The sequence below is a fragment of the Stegostoma tigrinum genome, chromosome 32, assembly GCF_030684315.1.
Source record: "Stegostoma tigrinum isolate sSteTig4 chromosome 32, sSteTig4.hap1, whole genome shotgun sequence".
Taxonomy (NCBI): domain Eukaryota; kingdom Metazoa; phylum Chordata; class Chondrichthyes; order Orectolobiformes; family Stegostomatidae; genus Stegostoma; species Stegostoma tigrinum.
Genome location: NC_081385.1, coordinates 2,296,499 through 2,317,278, shown reverse-complemented (window position 1 = coordinate 2,317,278; position 20,780 = coordinate 2,296,499). Strand labels below are relative to the sequence as shown.

The window sequence follows — 20,780 nt, the reverse complement described above, 5'->3', positions numbered from 1 at the left end:
TTGGCAATGGTTATCATTGCAGTAAGTATTGATCCCAGCTTTATATTTGAATGAATTTGGATGTTACCATCTTCCATGGTGGGATCTGAACCTATGTGCTTGGAACTTGGGATTCTGGATTACTAGGCAAATGATGTTACCACTACACTGCCCTATAAAATGCACTTTCACCATTTGTAAGACTAGCTTTAAATCTGGATGTGAGTTTGCTCGCTGAGCTGTAAGGTTAGTTTTCAGACGTTTCATCACCATTCTAGGTAACATCATCAGTGAGCCTCCGACGAAGCGGGACATAACACCAGCGCTTCGTCGGAGGCTCACTAATGATGTTACCTAGAATGGTGACGAAACGTCCGAAAACTAACCTTCCAGCTCAGCGAGCAAACTCACACCCAGAACCTCAACCTGAGCTACAAATCTTCTCAAAACTCGCTAGTAGCTTTAAATTCTAGATTCATAAATTGAGTTTCCACCAGTCATCAATATGGAATTTAAAACCATGTCCCCAAAGCATTAGTCTAGTCCTTCATCATAAATACTGGAATATCACCACTACATCATCACAGTCAATATTTTTCATTTAGTTTTAGGGCCTGGGAACTCTTAGCTACAATGCTTGTACTTTTTCACTCCTTGGCAGAACTTGTCCTCACCATACCATGTGCCCTGGCAGGTTACCTCTGAATTTGCAAGTTCACTTTATGCAATGTTCATCACCAAATCATCCAACTACAATTTCTTAAACAAAGCATCTATTTGTTCCAAGTGACCATTCCTAGTGTTAGTGTACACCAGTGCATTATAAAGATAAACTACACAATTCAGAAAACTGGTTACCACTTGATCTATCAATCTCTGGAAAGTTGCTGGAGCATTTTTCAGCCTGAACGGCATCATTCAACATTGAAAAAGCCTGAGTGAGAGGGGCTGATATTCCTTTAGCCGTGGATTTAAAGGAACTTGCCAGTAGCCCACTGTCCTTATTACCATATAATCTTATCAAAAGTGATACTGCTTCAACATGTTGTTTTGACACAACCAATTTCTTTTTCAGGAATCTGGCTGTCAATTAGATAATTACTTTCCCAGGCCTTTTGATAATTCTGTTTGAACCAGTGATCTGTGCTTTCAATGATTTACTTTTTAAAGGCAGAAATACAAATTCCACAGTCAAAATGTTCAGGATTTGGCAAACGTTTTAGCCCATTGTCCCATGGTTTTTTTGGTGATGCTTTTAGGTGTGTTTGATGAACTATTTTCCAGGCTGGTTCTGGAACATTGATGCATAATTGAACACAATGACCTGCCCTGTTTCTTTATTTAATTTCAGAGGGCCCCTTACCTTATGGTCATAAACTAAGTCAGCAGGCTAGTCAGTTCATTAGGTAAATCCTGCGTGACAAACAAATGAAATTACAGTCACATGACAGTGTGCCCTAATCATCATTTTGAGGGTTTGTTGGTACCTTTTCAAAATTCTTAGTGTGTGTGGGCGATAAGCAGATCTCCACCAGTAATCCATATTCAGTAACGAACTGGGTTAATTTTTCCACTACTATCTTAGTAGTAATTGACCTCAAGGGAACATGGCCTCGAGGAATCAAGTAGTTCTATCCCTGATGTTAAGGATATACTGGTATCCTGGTTTTGGCTGCTCGAGAACTAGGACGGGAATTAAAACTTACTTTACCAAGGCATGTTGTTTTTTGTTTTCCCACCATCTCGCAGTGTTGGAAACAGACCTTATGTCCTTAACAAGAGCTGGCCTTAAAACTTAAATATGCTTGCATCTTTCAGATTCCTACATGTATGACTATAGGAATTTGATGGGTTATCCTTAATATTTCTTGACAATATTTGAGAGGTACCACGTTAAGATCAAACATTATTACTCTTTATCTACCGACTTGTAAAGATGTCTCCACTTCTTCTTCAGAGTCATAGAGTAATATTCAGGAACTCCTTCAGCTTCAACTAGTTTGAGTCAATTGGACCATTTTATTGAAGTCTGGTTGGTTTAGTCGACCTCGATCTAGACTTATTGAACTGTTTCTTCAGATTATCACCAAAGAAAGTTTCAGAAAACCAAATATCTGTCTGTCTCTGATGATGGATTTTATTTTGTCATCGCTTGGATCACCACATATGAAAGAAAAATCCCTGGAATCTTTCCCTGTAGCTTGACCTCACTTGGCACGTCAGTGACAACTGAAGAAGCTGCAACCTTTGCTCATGTCAAATCATTTCCTAGGAGTAAGTTAACTATTTTCAGAATATTATAGATAACTCTGACAGACAATAAATCACATTGTTGGCGCACCCAGCATAAAAGCATGCTTTATATATACCACTAATTCTACTTACTAAAACTTTGACATTCTTGTCACTCACTGATGGAAGGGTCATGTCTTGCCTGCAGAACAGAGTTTGAATATCTATGGCCATAGGTTTATTTACTTCATTTGAGGAATAAAGAATTACTTTTCATTTTGACAAGGATTCTCTGTATATTTTCAGGCATATATTTTTCACATCTGCAGTTAGAGCTGCAACTCTGTTGTACTCTTGGTCAAGAGTGCCTTTCTCTGCATTGACCTTATGACCCTTCATAAAATCCATGGATTTACCCTCACCACTTCCAATTATCTCCCTGAGGGTGTCTCTGAGGTGACAATACACCAGTAGATGTAGTATATTTGTATTTCCAAAAGGCATTACATAAGGTGCCACATAAAAGGTTATTGTACAAGGTAATAGTTCACTTTATTGGGGAAATCTATTAGTATGGATTGAGGATTGGTCGACACACAAAAGGCAGAGACTGGGATTAATGAAACTCTTTCAGGTTGAAAACCCTAACCCTAACACTATTGTGTAACTAATGCAATGACACAAGTATCAGTCCTAGGGCCTCAATTATGTACTACTTATATTAATGGCTTGGAAAATGAGCAGTGTGTAATATATCCAGATTTACCAAAATAGATAGGAGGGCATGTTGTGAAATAAGGAAATGCAAGGGGTTATAGACTGAGTGAGTGGGCAAAAATTTAACAGATGGAGTGTAATGTAGGGAAATGTGAGGTCATACATTTTGGTGGGAAAAATTAAAGGGCAACCTGTGTTGGAGATGGAGAGTGACTCCAAAAGGTTGTAGCACCGAGGGATCTGGATGTTCTTAAACATGAAACTCAAGACGTTAGCATGTAGTTGCAGCAAGTAATTAGGAAAACAAAATGGAAATTTAGTTTTTATTCCATGGCGGTTGGAATTTTAAAATACCGAAGTCTTGTTACAACTGTACAGTGTGTTGGTGAAACGACACCATGAGTACTATGTACTGTTTTGGTCCTAGTATTGAGGAAAGGACATACTGGCATTGAAGACAGTTCAAAAGAGATTCACTCGGCTGACATCGACATGAAGAGGTTAATGAACCAAGAACAAGTAAACAGGTTAGACATTACTCCCTAGAATTTAGGAGAAAAGGAGTGATCTTATTGAAATACACTTGCTTGACAGAGTACACAGGGGGCACAGTTACAGAATGAAGAGAAACTCATTTAAAATGGAAAATTGAAGGAATTCTTCTCTCAGAAGATGGTGAATGCCTGGAATTCTCTATCCAGAAAGTTGCAGAGGCTGGATCACTGAAAATATTTAAAGTATGGTAGATAGTTTGTTGAAGTATCAGGGAGTTGAGGACTATGATGGGCTGACTCCAGAAAGGAGTTGAGGTTTGGGACAAATTAGCCATGATTTTGTTTGATGGCAGGGCACGTTTGAAATGCCCTACTTCTTATGTTCTTATATTCCAGTAAGTGGTTTAATTGTCCACTGCCATTCAGAATTGGATGTGGGACAACTGCAAAGTTTAGTTCTAATCCATTGGTTATGGAATTGCTTAGCTCTGTTTATCGGTTGATGTTTATGTTATTCGGTACCCTGGACGTCCTGTCCTTGTAGCTTCCTTAAGGTTGATACATCATTTCTCAGCATGCTTGGTGCTGCTCCCAGCACTCCTGCACTCTCCAGTGAACCTGGCTGAACCCTGGACTTGATGATAATGGGAAAATGCCGGGTCAAAAAGTTGCAGATTAAAGCTGATTACAATTTCACAGCTGCTGATGGCCTGTAATACCCCATCTTGAGTTGGTAGGTCTGCCCCATTTACAATGACCATAGTGCCACACAACACAAAGGAATGGATCTTCAATGTGAAGACAGGATTTCATTTCTGGCAAGAACCATACAGTGATTGCTGCCACCGAGACTGTCATAGACAGACACATTTGCAGATTGGTGAGATGAAGCCAAGGTTGTATTGCCTTGACTGTCTATCACAGATCTAGTCTAGCAACTATGTACTTTAAGATTCAACCACGTCATTCAGTAGTGATGGTGCCAAGCTACTCTGGGTGATGGATGTTGAGGTCCTCCATCCAGAGTCAGTTCTGCCCCCTTGCCATTGTCAGCGCTTCCTCCAAGCGTTGTTCAACATGGAAGAATACTGATGCATCTGCAGTATCTGTTAATCAGCAGGATATTTTCTGTTCATGTTTCACCTGATGCCATAAGATTTTATAAGGTCTGGGATTAACAGTGAGGACTTTGAAGGGAACTCCCTCCTGTATGTATTCCACTGTGCTACCACCTGTATTGGTTCTGTCCTGCTGCTGAAACGGGACATATCCAAAAATGGTGGCTGTCATGTCTGGGACATTGTCTGTAAGATTTGATTCTGTGGATACGACTACGTCAGGCTCTCGCTTAACTTTTTGGTGAGATAGTTCTCATAATTTTGGCATAGCTCCAGATAATAATAAAGAGGACTTTGGAGGATCAACATGGCTGTGTTTGCCATTATTGTTTCTGATGCCTAGGTTGATGCCTGTTCCAACCAATTTCATTCCTTCCAGATGGTTTTAGTGATCTGTTACAATTGAGTAGCTTGCCAGGCCATTTCAGAGGGTAGACAAGAGTCAGGAGATGAACTTGGCTGGTTTGAAATTTAGACAAAGCCTGGCTGCTAACTATCAATCTGCCTGAATGGCTGTATTCTCCATGGCAATGCCATTACTAATCAGAGATCACTTGCCAACCAATAACCAGTCTTCTCTCAAGCAGAACAAGTCTTGGTTTCCTACTTAAATTGGTATTCTTGTGAAATGTCCTGATGAATACAAGATGAGATGCTTCAAAAAAATGTTGTGGAGGTGCCAGTGTTGGATGAGGGCAGACAGTTGGACTGATTAAAATGCATATCCCAGAATTTCTTTCAAGTCATTGCTTGGCATTCTGGGATTTGCATTCTAATCAATAGAAACCTGTCTCGCCTTTTTAACTGATTGAAGATTCAACAGCCATTTTTCGGATTGTTACCTTTCTGCTTATAAATTCTGTGTCAGTATACCTCCTCTATCACACTACACCTGGAAGGAGCAAAACTCCAAAAGCAAGTATTTTCAAATAAACCTGTTGGATTATAGCCTGGTGTTGTGTGATTTTAGACCTCAAAAAACGTGTCTTTTTCAAAGATACAATAGCTGGTTAGTTAACACACATACTCAGTAATATACAAGTATAAATACTTATCCCTTTAAATACTTCCAAAACATAGAGACAAACACAACAAACTCTTCAGAAAAAAAGAGAAAGTAAAGCAGATGCCTCTGCATAGATTGGCTTTCTGAAAAAAAACACTTTGGCCAATGGGTTATTCTTGAGGCAAAAGGATAAAGTGTAGAATGCTTCAAAGTCTGTCTTTGTGATGTTCTGATACATATGGTCATGTCTCTAAGCAGGCTGGGGTTATTTCTGGAGTCTTGCACGCACAGCTTGCTCAGGAAATAAAATATTGACAAGTTTCTTCAATCAGTCTTTCAGAAGAACAAACATATTTCATACTGAAAGCAACAAGAAGATTTTATAGAAGAGATCAAATGGATAGCTCTTTCTTGCAGGGTTCTTGTTCACCAGTTGAAAACCAGAACCTCTCCACATGATAATAAAGTGTGAAGCTGGATGAACACAGCAGGCCAAGCAGCATCTCAGGAGCACAAAAGTTGACATTTCGGGCCTAGACCAGACCCGAAACATCAGCTTTTGTGCTCCTGAGATGCTGCTTGGCCTGCTGTGTTCATCCAGCTTCACACTTTATTATCTTGGATTCTCCAGCATCTGCAGTTCCCATTATCACCTCTCCACATGAGCCAGGTTTACACTAATGCAAGTAGCATGCAATTTTGAGGAAAACATGTTAAAAAACTTCAATATTATAAGACCATAAGACATAGGAGCAGAAATTAGGCTATTCGGCCCATCAAGTTAGCTCTGCCATTCAATCATGGCTGATAAGTTTCTCAACCCCATTCTCCTGCTTTCTCCCTGTAACCCTTGATCCTCTTGATAATCAAGAACCTATCTATCTCCGTCTTAAATGTACTCAATGACCTGGCCTCTACAGACTTCTGTGGCAGTGAATCTATAGATTTAACGCTCTCTGGCTGAAGAAGTTTCTCCTTATCTCTGTTTTAAAAAGTCTTTCCTTTATTCTAAGGCCATGCCCTCGGGTCCTAGACTCTCCGACCAAGCATCTTCCCAACATCTACTTTGTCCAGGCCATTGAGTACTTTGAAAGTTCCAATTAGATCCCCCCTCATTCTTCTAAACTCCAATGAGTATTGTCCCAGAGTCCTCAAATGTTCCTTATATGTTAAGCTTTTTATTCCTGAAACCATTCCGCAATGAATGTTCTATGACCTCTTTAAAAAAAACTTCACGTATTGGCATAAAGAAGATCATTGGCGATTATGAAGAGTTTGTGTGTGGGAGACAAGGAAGGAATCTAACAGCACTGCGTGGGGAAAAGATGCACAGATTTATTGAGATTAATATCCTCCCCCACTAAACTGGGGATCACAGCTGCCATGCCTAAAATGAGGCATTGACAAGCCAAATTATCATCTGGTGTTTGCTGTGGCCTCAGAAACAGAAGAATCTTCACCACAGTCCCAGGAGACTGAAAACAAGTGTTCTAGAATCTAAATGAAATGGGTCAAACCAGAACCTTACTCATTTAGAGAAGCTATTTTGAGACAACTGTGTCTTATATCTCATGCCATTTATTTCTGAAACTACCATAATTCTCAGTTGCTTTAAAGGTCCTGTGATAGTCATTCAGTAAAAGCCCAATTCAGATTATGTTGAGCTATTGAACGTTTACGGTAATTCTATGCTTGGTTAGCTCTGCACAAAAATTAATTCCAAAAGCCAATCACAATTAGTGATGAGGACACTAATGTTTTAGCCTTAATTCAATCCTGCCCCAATAATAGTGGCAGGGAAGATTGGAAAAATTGTCTTTATTGAAGCACAGAATGGTTTTCCACATGGAATCATTAAGGCAGAAAGTAGCAAGTATTTTCAGGAAAAACTGAATTAATTTTTTGAAGCAGGCATACAGGTCTCTGGGTGAGACTACAGCAGTGGGATTAATTTGGGATTAATATGGGGGTCTAAGGATTGAGTGGGCAGTGAGATTAGTTCAGAATTAGTACAGGGTTCAGGGGAGAGACCAGGGAAAAGTGTAAACCAGAAGGTGTTACTGAGATAAAAACAGGATGGATGGAAAATGGGGATGAAATTTGCAAAATTTAGGCATTACCAGATCGAGAATTAACATGGGTTGTTGTGCAGAGGGTGAGTTAGGTGCAAGTAAGGATAAGGGTAACAGATTTTGGATACATTCATTTTTAATGAAAGGTGAAAGATGAAAGACTAATTGGAATAGTCACGTCTAGAGGTTTCAGTTGCGGACGAAGCTGAGACAGAAGCAGCATCAGGAACATTTCTGAAGCAGAAGTTGGCAGTATTGATGGAGTTGACATGAAGGCTTGAAAGCTTATCTTTCTAAGGTGGCATAAGATACTTTTTCCTCTGTTAAAGTGCTGTAGTGTATAAATACAACTGTTAGTAATACACAAGACCAGTCATATACACAGAGATAGTAGGAACTGCCAATGCTGGAGTCTGAGATAGGTGTGGAGCTGGATGAACACATCAGAGGAGGAGGAAAGCTGACATTTCGGGTCTGGACCCTTCTTCATTCTCTGAAGAAGGGTCCAGACCCAAAATGTTAGCTTTCTTGCTTCTCTGATGCTGCCTGGCCTACTGTGTTCATCCAGCTCCACTCCTAGTTGTTATGTACACACTGTACAGCACCACTGTGTGGAATAAACTCACATCCTGTCCAGTGTATTTGAACTTTCGTACAAACTGTTGAAGATTCAACAATTTGACTTTGATTTTGATTTGGATTTAGATTTTCTGTGACACAACGCTTTTATTTACCTGTCTCCTGATCACCCAATATACACTGATATGCAGAGAACAGCAAGGTTATGGAGCTAAAATAAAACAAAGAACTGTAGATGCTGGAAATTTGAAACAAAAATATAAATTGCTGGAAGAGCTCAACAAGCTTGACAGCATCTGTGGAGAGAAACACAGGTAACATTTCAAGTCTGGTGACCCTTCTTCAGATAGTCAATCTTCTGAAGAAGAGTCACTGGACTCAAATCTTTGACTGTTTTTTCTCTACAAAGGTCATGGAGGTGCTGTGTTGTCGAACCTGGACACTGCAGTAAGTTAAACACACTATCCTTCATCCCTGATGTTGTCAATTTATAATGAAGATTAAACATGCATTTCTGTAACACCTTAGAATGAAACATTTTATCGCCACTGAAGAACCTTTTATTGAAGCATGCCTTATTGTAATGTGGGAAATGTGACAGACAATTTGTACAATTTAAGAAGGATGCCACAGGTAGCAATATATTAATGACCAGATAACGTGTTTCTTATTCATGTATTGATTAAAGCGTAAATATTGCATCCTGGACACTGAGGACAACTTCCCTGCTCTTCTGGAAAATTGTGTCATTGAATTTTTAATGTCCACTTCTTAAATGCAATTACAGATAGACAATTAGCGGTGCTAGCCACACCAACATCCAATGAAAAAATAGAAAAATAACTTGAGAAGGCTGATTGGATCTTAGTTTAATGTCTGAACTGAAAGTCACACCTTCAACAATACAGCACTCCCTCAGTACTGACTCTTTGATAGTGTAGCCACTCCCCTCCCCCGCTCCCCTCAGTATTGGCTCAGTGCTCAATCCCTTTGCATTGATCGTCCAACAGTACAACGTGTCCTCAGCACTCACTCTCCAATGGTGCAGTCCTCCCAGAGTACTGACTCTCTGACTGCACAGTGTACACGTCAGTACTGACCCTCCAGTAGTGCAGGACTCCCTCAATACTGACCTTAGAACAGTGCAGGGCTGTGTCAGTCCTGACAGTCCAATGGTGCAACATGCTACCCTGGAATTATGATAACTCAATGTGTGAATGTTATCTCTCATTGTTTGATCAGAATGATTATGAATAGTTTTAACACTGACTTTTACAATTCTGAGCAAACTAATCAGAATGAATAGGCTCTCTGGAACAGTGGGTACGTGTGGGGAAAGTGCTACTGTAGCAGTGGTTGCTCTCTTGGTTAATCTCTATGCTGTATGTGACTCTTTAGTGTTGGCTCTGTCTCGCAGCCTCTGGGAATATGCACTTATCCAAAGAACTGACGCCTCTGATTGAAGTTAAATCAAGTTCTGTGTTAATCTTTCCATTCTCCCCATTTTCACTGAAATCTACAGGCTCCGAGACCAGTAATTAACCATTTTTAAATTCTCAACGATGTTTTCAAATTCCTCCTTGGCCTGATTTCTTTCCCAGCTCTATAACCTTCTCTGCTGTACAACACCTCTGCATTCCTCCAATAATTGGTTAGTTAGCATCTCTGATTTTAATCACTCCCACAATGGTAGCTGTGCTTTCAGATGCCTTGGCACTTATCATCCTCTCTGCCTATCTCCCTCACTTTCATCCTTTAATAGACTCCTCAAAGCGTCCAATTTAGCTAAGCTCTTGATCACCTATCTTGATAACTTCTTCTGTGGTCAGTGTTTCTTTTGATTTTGAAGCACCTTGGAAAATTTATTACTTTTAAAATAATTATGCAAATGAAGATTGTTGTGGTTAGTGCTCAGATTCTTAAAAACGTTCCCAGATGATCTGATAATAGAGAGGGCATGAGTTCACCTCCTATGTTGGGCAGTTTGACAACTTGAAATCAAATTTGATCTTAATTTTAGAAATAGCAAAGTTGCATCAGTGGAACTGACCATGACATCGTCATATGTCAGTAAAATAAACGCTGTGTTCACTTAGTGTCCTTATGAGAGGGGAACCACATCCTGACACGCTCTAAACTCTACATAACTCCAGTCTGGCACCATTGGAGTGGATATAGCCCCATTAGTGCTTGGCAATAAATGTGACAACCACATCCTGAGACTGAGTTGAAAATGCAGTACGATGCAATCATCTGGCACACAGAATGCCTTCAACAGAGCGTATCATGAATAGAGAAGTAAAATTGACAATTTGGTTCTGAGGTGGAAGGCGATGTTGCCTTATGCCTCCAATACTTGTGGTGGTTCATGCTATAGGTAAAGAGCTATTGTATCTACTTTTAACTTAAACTAGATCACATAATTACTTAGAACATAGAACATAGAACATTACAGCACAGTACAGGCCCTTCGGCCCTCGATGTTGTGCCGACATGTCATACCGATCTCAAGCCCATCTAACCTACAGTATATTCCATATACGTCCATATGTTTATCCAATGACGACTTAAATGTACCTAAAGTTGGCGAATCTACTACCGTTGCAGGCAAAGCGTTCCATTCCCTTACTACTCTCTGAGTAAAGAAACTACCTCTGACATCTGTCCTATATCTTTCACGCCTCAATTTAAAGCTATGCCCCCTCGTGCTCGCCGTCACCATCCAAGGAAAAAGGTTCTCCCTATCCACCCTATCTAACCCTCTGATTATTTTATATGTTTCAATTAAGTCACCTCTCAACCTTCTTCTCTCTAATGAAAACAGCCTCAAGTCCCTCAGCCTTTCCTCATAAGACCTTCCCTCCATACCAGGCAACATCCTAGTAAATCTCCTCTGCACCCTTTCCAAAGCTTCCACATCCTTCTTATAATGCGGTGACCAGAACTGTACACAATACTCCAAGTGCGGCCGCACCAGAGTTTTGTACAGCTTCACCATAACCTCTTGGTTCTGGAACTTGATTCCTCTATTAATAAAAGCTAAACACTGTATGCCTTCTTAACAGCCCTGTCAACCTGGGTGGCAACTTTCAAGGATCTGTGTACATGGACACCGAGATCTCTCTGCTCATCTACACTACTAAGAATCTTACCATTAGCCCTGTACTTTGCCTTCCGGTTACTCCTACCAAAGTGCATCACCTCACACTTGTCTGCAATAAACTCCATTTGCCACCTCTCAGCACAGCTCTGCAGCTTATCTATGTCTCTCTGCAACCTTCAGCATCCTTCGTCACTATCCACAACTCCACCGACCTTAGTGTCGTCTGCAAATTTACTAACCCATCCTTCTACGCCCTCATCCAGGTCATTTATAAAAATGACAAACAGCAGTGGACCCAACACCGACCCTTGCAGTACGCCACTAGTAACTGGCCTCCAGGATGAGCATTTCCCATCAACTACCACCCTCTGTCTTCTTTCAGCAAGCCAATTTCCGATCGAAACTGCTATATCTCCCACAATTCCATTCCTCCGCATTTTGTACTTAGAGGGTCAAGTTGATGAAGTAAATTGGGAAATTAGATTAAAAGTTTTGATAGCAAAAGAGCAAAGTTGAACGTTGAGAAATAAAAAAAAGGGGAAAGTGATCCATGAAATCACTATCTAAAGAGATTCAGTGTATGGGATTAAAGGGAGAAAATATTGTGAGAAAAGTAACAAACCTCCGAATTACAAGAGTTTTACGTACCAGTAAAGGATGGCCAAAATATTGATAAAGAGAGGAAAATAAAATCTGATATAAAAATTGGTAGATTTTGTAAATAAATTTTAAAAATTAGCAAAAAGTAAGTAAAGTAAATCATCTCTGAGACTGGAGCAATTGCATTGGGGAAATAAAGAAATGATGCAAATAATAAACAAATTTTCGTCTGTCTTCACTTGGAAGGTACAAAGCATACCAAAAATAGTAATGAGAAAGTATCAGAGAAATAAATGAGACCAAATGCTGATGCATTCCCTTGACCTGATAGCCTATATTCTAGGGTTGGAAATGACATGGCTGTAGAAATAATGGATACACTAATTGTGATTTCCTAAATTCCTTGGGTGGTGAAACAATCTCAGGGGATGGGACGGTAGAAAATGTAATATGGCTATTTAAGAAAATGGAGAGAAAAACATCAGGGAATTACAGGGCAATTGATCTGATATAGCTATTGTTGTTATCAAAGTGTGGTGTTGGACATCAAAGGCATCCTCAGTCTCCAAACTTCTTGGTCTAAGCAGCAGTGGACAACCTGATTATTGGAGTTAGCACCCCCACCCCCAACATAGATTTCTGAGCACCCTTCCCCCTCCCCAGTCCTGATGAGTAATCCCAACCCAAAATGTCAATTTTCCTGTTGCTCTGATGCTGCTTGACCTGCTGTGTTCCTCCAGCTCCACACTGTGTTAACTCTGATTGTTGGAGTTCCGGTTAGGCTGGTCTTTGATGTTGTCTTGCTGCTTCCTTCTCATGGCCTCTTCCTCTTCTTCCGCTAATCTTTCCATTAGGCTTCTGAATGAACATGTCTGAACCACTGCCTTCTTTTTGATATTATTTAAGAAATATCTTGTGCTTCCAGGTGCATTTCATACTGCTTTGTTAGATTTCTTATTCCTCCACCCAGCTCACCATTAGGATCATTCTTAAGAAGCGCATAACGAAGTTGGTGATTTTCTCTTCTTCCTCCTTCCAATTGTTCCAAGCCTCACAACTGATAATTCATTATTGACCAGAACTTTGGAAATTATGCAGGCGGTAACACAACACTTAGAAAATTATATGATAGGACACAGCAAATGTGGTGAAAGGGATATCATGTTTGACAAATCTATCTTTTGAGTATTTACCTAGCAGGTTCATAAAGGGAAACCGACGAATTCAGAATAAAAACAGAAAGCACTGGAAAAATTCAGGAGGTCCGGCAGCATCTTTGGAAAGTGAAATAGAGTTAACATTTTAAGTCCAGTATGGTTTTTCTTCAGAACAAGTGGAATTAGGTTGGATTTTCAATAGGCATCAGTATGGTGTTGCACAAGGTCTGAGCACATATATAGAAACATTGTAAGATCTAAAGTGGAAATGTTCACCAATTCCCGCAGTATCATTTGTGACTCCTCAGAAATTGAAGCAGTTCGATTCCATATAAAATTCACGTTTTAAGACCATGAGACATAGGAGTGGAAGTAAGGCCATTCAGCCCATTGCGTCCACTCTGCTATTTAATCATGGCTGATGGCCATTTCAACTCCAAATCCCTGCACTCTCCCAATAGCCTTTAATTCCTTGTGAGATCAAGAATTTATCAATCTCTGCCTTGAAGACATTTAACCTATTTTCAATAGGCATCAGTATGGTGTTGCACAAGGTCTGAGCACAGATATAGAATTGGTTACAGAATGGAAACAGCATTGAAATAAACAGGCCATATCGTATTGTCATCTTGTTATTGACAAAGCAAAAGGATCAATGTTTGTGTGAATGCTATTTACAATTGAATTTAATTTCTTGGATGCTGAGGCTGAGTGTAATATATCTAGGTCTGCTAACAGTTCAAGGCTAATTAGGAAAGTAAGCTGTGATAAGGATATGAAGAAGCAATAGGGTTATGGCGAGGTGAACATGAGGCAATGGCCTAGTGGTATTATTGCTGGACTGTTAATCCAGAGATCCAAATGAGCACCTGGGTTTGAATCTTGCCACAGCAGATGGAAGAATTTAATTCCAGATTTCTTTTTTGGAATTCAAGTTTCTAGAGATGACCATGAATCCATTGTCAATTGTTGGAAAACCTCATGTGGCTCACTAATGTCCTTGAGGGGAGGACAGTGCCATCCTTACCTGGTCTGGCCTACATGTGACTCCAGATCTACAGCAATGTGGGTTGACTCTTCTCTGGGCAATTAGGGATGGGCAATAAATACTGCCTAGCCAGCAACACCCTCATCCCATGAACAGAAAAATAAAGGGGATTAGGGATGAAGGTGACAGAGAACATTGCTGTGGGAGTTCCTCAGTATAATATCCTCGGCCCAGTTACTTTCAGCTGATGCATCAAAGACCTTCCATTCATTGTAAGATCTAAAGTGGAAATGTTCACCAATTCCCACAGTATCATTTGTGACTCCTCAGAAATTGAAGCAGTTCGATTCAATATAAAATTCACGTTTTAAGACCATAAGACATAGGAGTGGAAGTAAGGCCATTCAGCCCATTGCGTCCATTCCGCCATTTAATCATGGCTGATGGCCATTTCAACTCCAAATCCCTGCACTCTCCCAATAGCCTTTAATTCCTTGTGAGATCAAGAATTTATCAATCTCTGCCTTGAAGACATTTAACGTCCTGGCCTCCCCTGCACTCCGTGGCAATGAATTCCACAGGCCCACCACTCTCTGGCTGAAGAAATGTCTCCTCATTTCTGTTTTAAATTGACATCCTCTAATTCTAAGGCTGTGTCCACGGGTCCTAGTATCCCCCCCCCAATGGAAACAACTTCCCAGCGTCCACCCTTTCTAAGCCATACATTATCTTGTAAGTTTCTATTAGATCTCCCCTCAACCTTCTAAACTCTAATGAATACAATCCCAGGACCCTCAGCCGTCATCGTACATTAAACGTACCATTCCAGGGATCATCCGTGTGAATCTCCACTGGACGTGCCCCACGGCCAGTATGTCCTTCCTGACGTGTGGGGCCCAAAACTGGCCACAGTGTTCTAAATGGGGCCTAACTAGAGTTTTGTATGGACAAAATTCATGTTTGGGCTATTAAGTGGAAGCAAAATCCAGACCATGGTAATGCTATACCATGGCCATCTCCAGCAAGCGAGAATTTAATAATTTCCTCATGGCATTATGACAGCTAAATCCCACACAATCAACTCCTAGGGTTTACAAATGACCAGAAACAAACTGGACCAATCCATGTGAATACTGTGGCTACAAGAAAGGACCAGAGTCTAGAAATTCCGCAGCAAGTAACTAGTTTGCTGACTCTTCAATATTGTCCACCATCTACAAGGCACAAATCAGGATTATGATGGCATACTCTTCGGTTGCCTGGACGGGTGCAGCCCAACAACACTCAAGAAGCTTGACACCATTCGGGACAAAGCAGCCCGCTTTGGCACCCCATCCAACATTCAGCATTCACCCCCTCCACCACCATTGCACAGTAGCAGCAGTGGGTACTTTCTAGAAGATGCACAGCAGTAACTCACCAAAGTTCCTACAACAATCCCTTCCAAAGCTGCAATCTCAGCAGCCTGAAGGACAAAGGCAGCAGATATTATTGGATGCCACCATCAATAAGATCACTCTGACACAATCGCCGTCCTGACTTGGAAGTAATTCAGCTGTTTCTTCAGTGTCAAAATCCTGGAACTCCCTCCCTAACAATCCTATGAGTGCACCCAAACAAAATGAAATGTGGCAGCTCAAGAAGGTCACCAACAATCATCTTCTCGGACAATTGGGAGAGGGGCAACAAATTCTGACCAGAGACACCCAAATCACCGTGAAGTTTTTTTTTAAACAAAAGCAACACACCATCTCTCTTGGCCCTGGAAAGGCCAATTTCTCATACTATCAAGGAAACGTTTCCATTGTGACTGAGATGAATGCAGCTCAACAACACCCAAAAAGCTCAACACCATCCAGGACAAAGCAGTTCACTCTATTTGCACTGTGTCCACCATATCCACATTTACTCTTTATCACCAACGCACAGTGGTAGCAATGTGTACCACCTACAAGGTGCACTTCAACAACTCAACAGGCTCCTTGAGCAAAATACTGGAATTGAAGACAGACAAGTCTCCAGGGCCTGAGGGCTTACATCCTAGGGTCTTAAAGGAAGTAGAATCAGAGATAGCCATCTATTTGTTATGATATTACAAAATTCCCTGGATACTAGAAAGTTTCCAGAGAATTGGAAAAGCACTAATATATAGCCCTTATTCAAAAAGGCAGTCAGGTAGAAAGTAATAAACTATAGATTGATTAGTTTAATGTCTGCGGTCAGGAAATTGTTAGAATCCATCATTAAAGAAGTAATAACACATTATTTGGAAAGTCAAACTACATTCCATCAGAGCCAGCATGGTTTTATGAAGAGTAAATCATGTTAGACTAATTTGCTAGAGGTCTTTGAACAAGCAAAGTAGACAGTGGAGGAACCCGTAGATGTAGTATATCTGGACTTCCAGACAGTATTTGATGAAGGTCCACACAAAGGTTAATACACAAGGTAAGATAACATGGGGTGGGGGGTAACTTATTAGCTTGGATAGAAGACAGGCTAGCCAGCAGAAAGCAGAGAGTCAGAATAAATGTCTAGTTGGCACGATGTAACTAGTGGGGTGCCACAGGATTCAGTCCTTGGGCCCCAACTACTTACAATCTATATTAATGACTCGAAAATGGGGATAGAAGGTACAATAGCCAAACTTGCAGATGACACATAAATAGGTGGGAAAGTTAGCTGCAATGAAGAAATTTATAAATGGATATGGATAGGTCAGATGAATGTGCCAAAATGTGGCACATGGAGTTTAACATGGATAAGTGAGAGGTTATCCATTTTGGTCAGAAGAATAGAAAGGCAACTTATTATCAAAATGGAGGGAAACTTCAGAGTGCTTTAGTACAGAGGGATCTGGGTGTCCTTGTGCATGAATCACAGAATGCTAGTACGCAGATACAGCAGGTAATATGGAAGGAAAATGGATTATTTAGTATTTATTGCTAAAGGAGTAGAGTATAAAAGTAGGGAAGTGTTGTTAAAATTGTACAACGCGTACATGGAAATTTTGTGGACAGTTTTGGTCTCCTTGAGGAGGGATGTAGTTACATTAGAGGCAGCTCAGAGGAGGTTCACTAGATTGATTCCAGAAATGAGGGCTTTGTCTTATAACGAGAGTTTAAGCTGTTTAGGCTAATACTTTCTGGAGTTTAAAAGAATAAGAGGAGATCTAATGAGTTACATGAGATGCTAAAGGGGAGTGTCAAAGTAGACATAGAATGGATATTTTCTCTTGTGGAGCAATCTAGAACGAGAAGTTATAATTCAAAGAGATGGTGCAATAGACTTAAAACAGAGTGTCGTGAACCTGTGGAAATCATGATCCCACAGTATTGATTCATTGAGTCATATAGCCTTTTGGCCCATCGAGTCTGCACTGACATAGTAAAAGTACGCTAATCCTAATTTCCGGCACTTGTCCCCTATTCTTGACTATTATGATATTTGAAATACTCGTCTAAATTTTTTTTTAAGGTTATAAGGTTTCCAGCCTCCACTACCTACCGAGGCAGTGCATTCCAGACTCCACCATCCACTGAGTGAAAAAGGTTTTTCCTAAATTCCCTCTGAATCTCCTGCCCTTAGCCTAAAACTATGCCCCCTCGTGACTGATGCCTCTAAGGGAAAAGCTGCTCCCTATTCACCCTGTACATACTCCTCATAATCTTGTACACCTCAATAATGACCCCCTCAGTCTTCTCTGCTCTAAAGAAAACAATCCAAGCCAATCTAGTCTCTCCTCATAGCTCAGTTTCTCCCTCACAGGCAACATCCTGGTGACCCTCCTCTGTTCCCCCTCTACTGCTATCATATCCTTCCTGTAGTGAGATGACGAGAACTGCACACAGTACTCCAGATGTGGCCTGACCAACACTCTGTATAAATCCAGCATTACCTCCTTGCTCTTATACGCTATGCCATGACTGATGAAAACAAGGGTCCTATGTGCCTTTAATTATCCTGTTCACGTGCTCTGCTGACTTCAGGGATCTGTGAATAATTACCCCAAGATCCCACTGTCCCTCTAAGGTACCCAGTGTCCTGCTATTCATTAAATGCTCGCTCACCTTGTTTCTTCTTCCAAAGTGCATCACCTTGCACTTGTCAGAGTTAAATAGCATCTGCCACTGGTCGGCCCATCTGAACAACTCATCTACATTTTCCTGTAACTTACAAATTCTTCTTCAGCAATCGTGGTGTCATCTGCAAATTTGCTTCAGATACGCAACCCCCACCATTTTCATCAATATCATTTTATGTGTATAACAAGCAATAAGGGTCCCAGTACTGATCCTTGTATATACTGCCAAATACCAGCCTCAAACAGCCTTCTACAATAACCCTTTATGTCCTATTACTAAGCCAGTTTCTGATCCACCTCACCAATTTCATGTGCTGGATGTATAGTGATGCTGGGACATTGAGTAAATTTAATGAGGAGATAGACAGACTTTCAATTAGCAACAGGTTGAGGGGTTATGGAGACAGACAGGAAAGTTGAGTTGAGGCCAAGATGGGATCAAACATGGTCATACTGAATGGCGGAGCAGGCTTGAGGGAGTGTATTGCCCACACCTGCTCTGAGTTCTTATGTTTTTACAACAACACCTTCCAAACCTATACCACAAAGAAGGACATTGCAGAACATACACAGGAACATCACCACCTGCAAGTTCTCCTCCAAGAATAATACCATCCTGAATCAGAATCATATTTCTACTCTTTCACTGTCCCTGGGTCAAAATCCTGAAACTCTTTTCCTTACAACACTGTTCCCTACGCATAGGGGAGTGCAGTTATTCCAGAAGTCAGCTCACCACCACCATTTCCATAGCAAGTAGTAATGGGCAATAAATGTGACATGTTCATTCCATAAATGAATTTTTTTAAAATGGCAAGATATGACATTATTCAATTTGGCATGAAGAATAGAAAAACATCTTTTTCTCAGTGAAAAACAATTAAATGTCAGTGTTCAAAGGGATTTGAGTGTTCTCAAAAGAAATGTATTAACTTAATAGTCAGGTATAGCAAGCAATTAGAAATACAAAAGTCTGTTAGTCATTATCACAAGGGTACAAGAGTAAGAAAGTCTTGCTGCAACTCTGCAGGACTTTCGTGAGGCCATTGTGTACACTTTTGGTCTCTTACCTCAAGAAAGATATACTTACCTCTGACAGGTTGTATCAACAATTTGATAGATTTCTGGAATAAGAAGATTACTTTCCGAGGATGAATTGAGTCAAATGAGTCTGTAATCTCTAGAGTTTACAAAATGAGAGGTAATCCTACCAATACATAAAATGATTGAGAGAGGCCAGTTACTGAGAAGCAATTTCCCCTGGCCGGGCAGTCTAGAACAAGGGGCCATAATCTCAGAACACGACACTTATCAGGACTCTTGTGACACAGTTGCAGTGTTCCTACCTCTGGTTCGGAATATCCACATTCAAGTCTCACCTTTCCTGTAAGTGTCACAACATGCCTGAACACATTGATGCAAAATAACTATGACACTCTATTAAAAAAACAATTTATTGATCTCCATTTCCATATGTTTAAATAACTGAAAAGTCACAACTCTTGGCCTGAGAGTTCCGAAGATTCTCAATCCACTGAGATCAGTAATTAGACTAACAATCAAATTGGGAATGAATTTTAAAATTACACCTGAGCAGTAAATTGCTTACCTTAATAAATACTATCAGAACCAGTACTGTGAACAGAGAGTAGGTTACCTGGAAGAGTTGTTCCATGTGAAATTACAAGCTAGACTACAGAGATAGTTGTAGTCAGAACATTTACTTCCCCAGCTCATTAATTAATTCTACTGCTACAATTAAAAGCTCCTAAAGAAAACTTAAGAGGCAGTCGGAATATTTATCAAATTGTTACAATGTTCCTCATCATACCTCAATACAGCTGAATAAAGAATACTTACATTAGTTAGGTTTTCCATGTTGAATCTCATCTCAGACATTTATACCAGTTAATAAACGTTACTGTTATGTTGAAGAATTGTCTGTGAGTTTCGCTAATACATTATTGATCCCTTTGAATACTCAGAACTGCTGCTCAGAATCTGGTGTGCAAAGATTTTTTTTAAAAATTATTGACGCTCTTCCTGTCTGACAAATAATGTAAGGGGGAGGAGTGGGTGCCACTGCCAATTTTCCCTTTTATTTCTTGATTTGCATAAAGAATCTGCATTAGGCAAACGTGACCGTGAGCAGCTTTTCAGAGCAGCAGAAAGAAAGAATTGTATTCATACAGGACCTGCCCAATCTCAGGATATCTCAAAGTGTTTCATAATTAAGTAATGTCAAAGTGCAAACATTTCTGTATATGGCCTTTTTATTCCTAAAATTCAAACATTCTTTTTCCTAAATACTTAAAAAGGGAAGAGACAATGACCCAAAGGATAGGAATGTCACGCTGATTAGTTAAGAGGGAAGAGTATAATCAGAGGCAAAGATCAGAAAAGTAAAGAAAAAAACTAAATACATTGATTGGAAGCTAGATTTTTAAGAGGTTTTGGAGGCAAAGTATGAAAGCATTATGTCAAAGAGTTATAAGTACAATGACTGATGGAACAGTTCCAACAGTGTTGGAATAGGAATGAGGTGCAAACATCAAACCATAGTGTAAGGAGCAGCAGTGTGTGATTGGAGAAGATTACTGAGATCAGTTATGGAACAATTTGAAAATAACAATCTCAAAATGAACAGAAAT

At 40.2% G+C, this 20,780-nt stretch overlaps 1 protein-coding gene across 2 annotated transcripts in view; it reads right to left on the bottom strand.

Moving 5' to 3' along the window:
- The window catches only part of LOC125466956 (C-X-C chemokine receptor type 5), a 30,459-nt gene extending 10,354 nt beyond the window's left edge, over positions 1–20,105 (bottom strand). For both annotated transcript variants that reach the window (XM_048562176.2, XM_059639077.1), the window contains exon 1: positions 19,990–20,105. In XM_048562176.2, coding sequence (XP_048418133.1) covers positions 19,990–20,028 — 39 coding nt within the window. In that variant the 5' untranslated portion in view covers positions 20,029–20,105. The remainder of the gene's footprint in view (positions 1–19,989) is intronic.
- Positions 20,106–20,780: the final 675 nt, after the last annotated feature.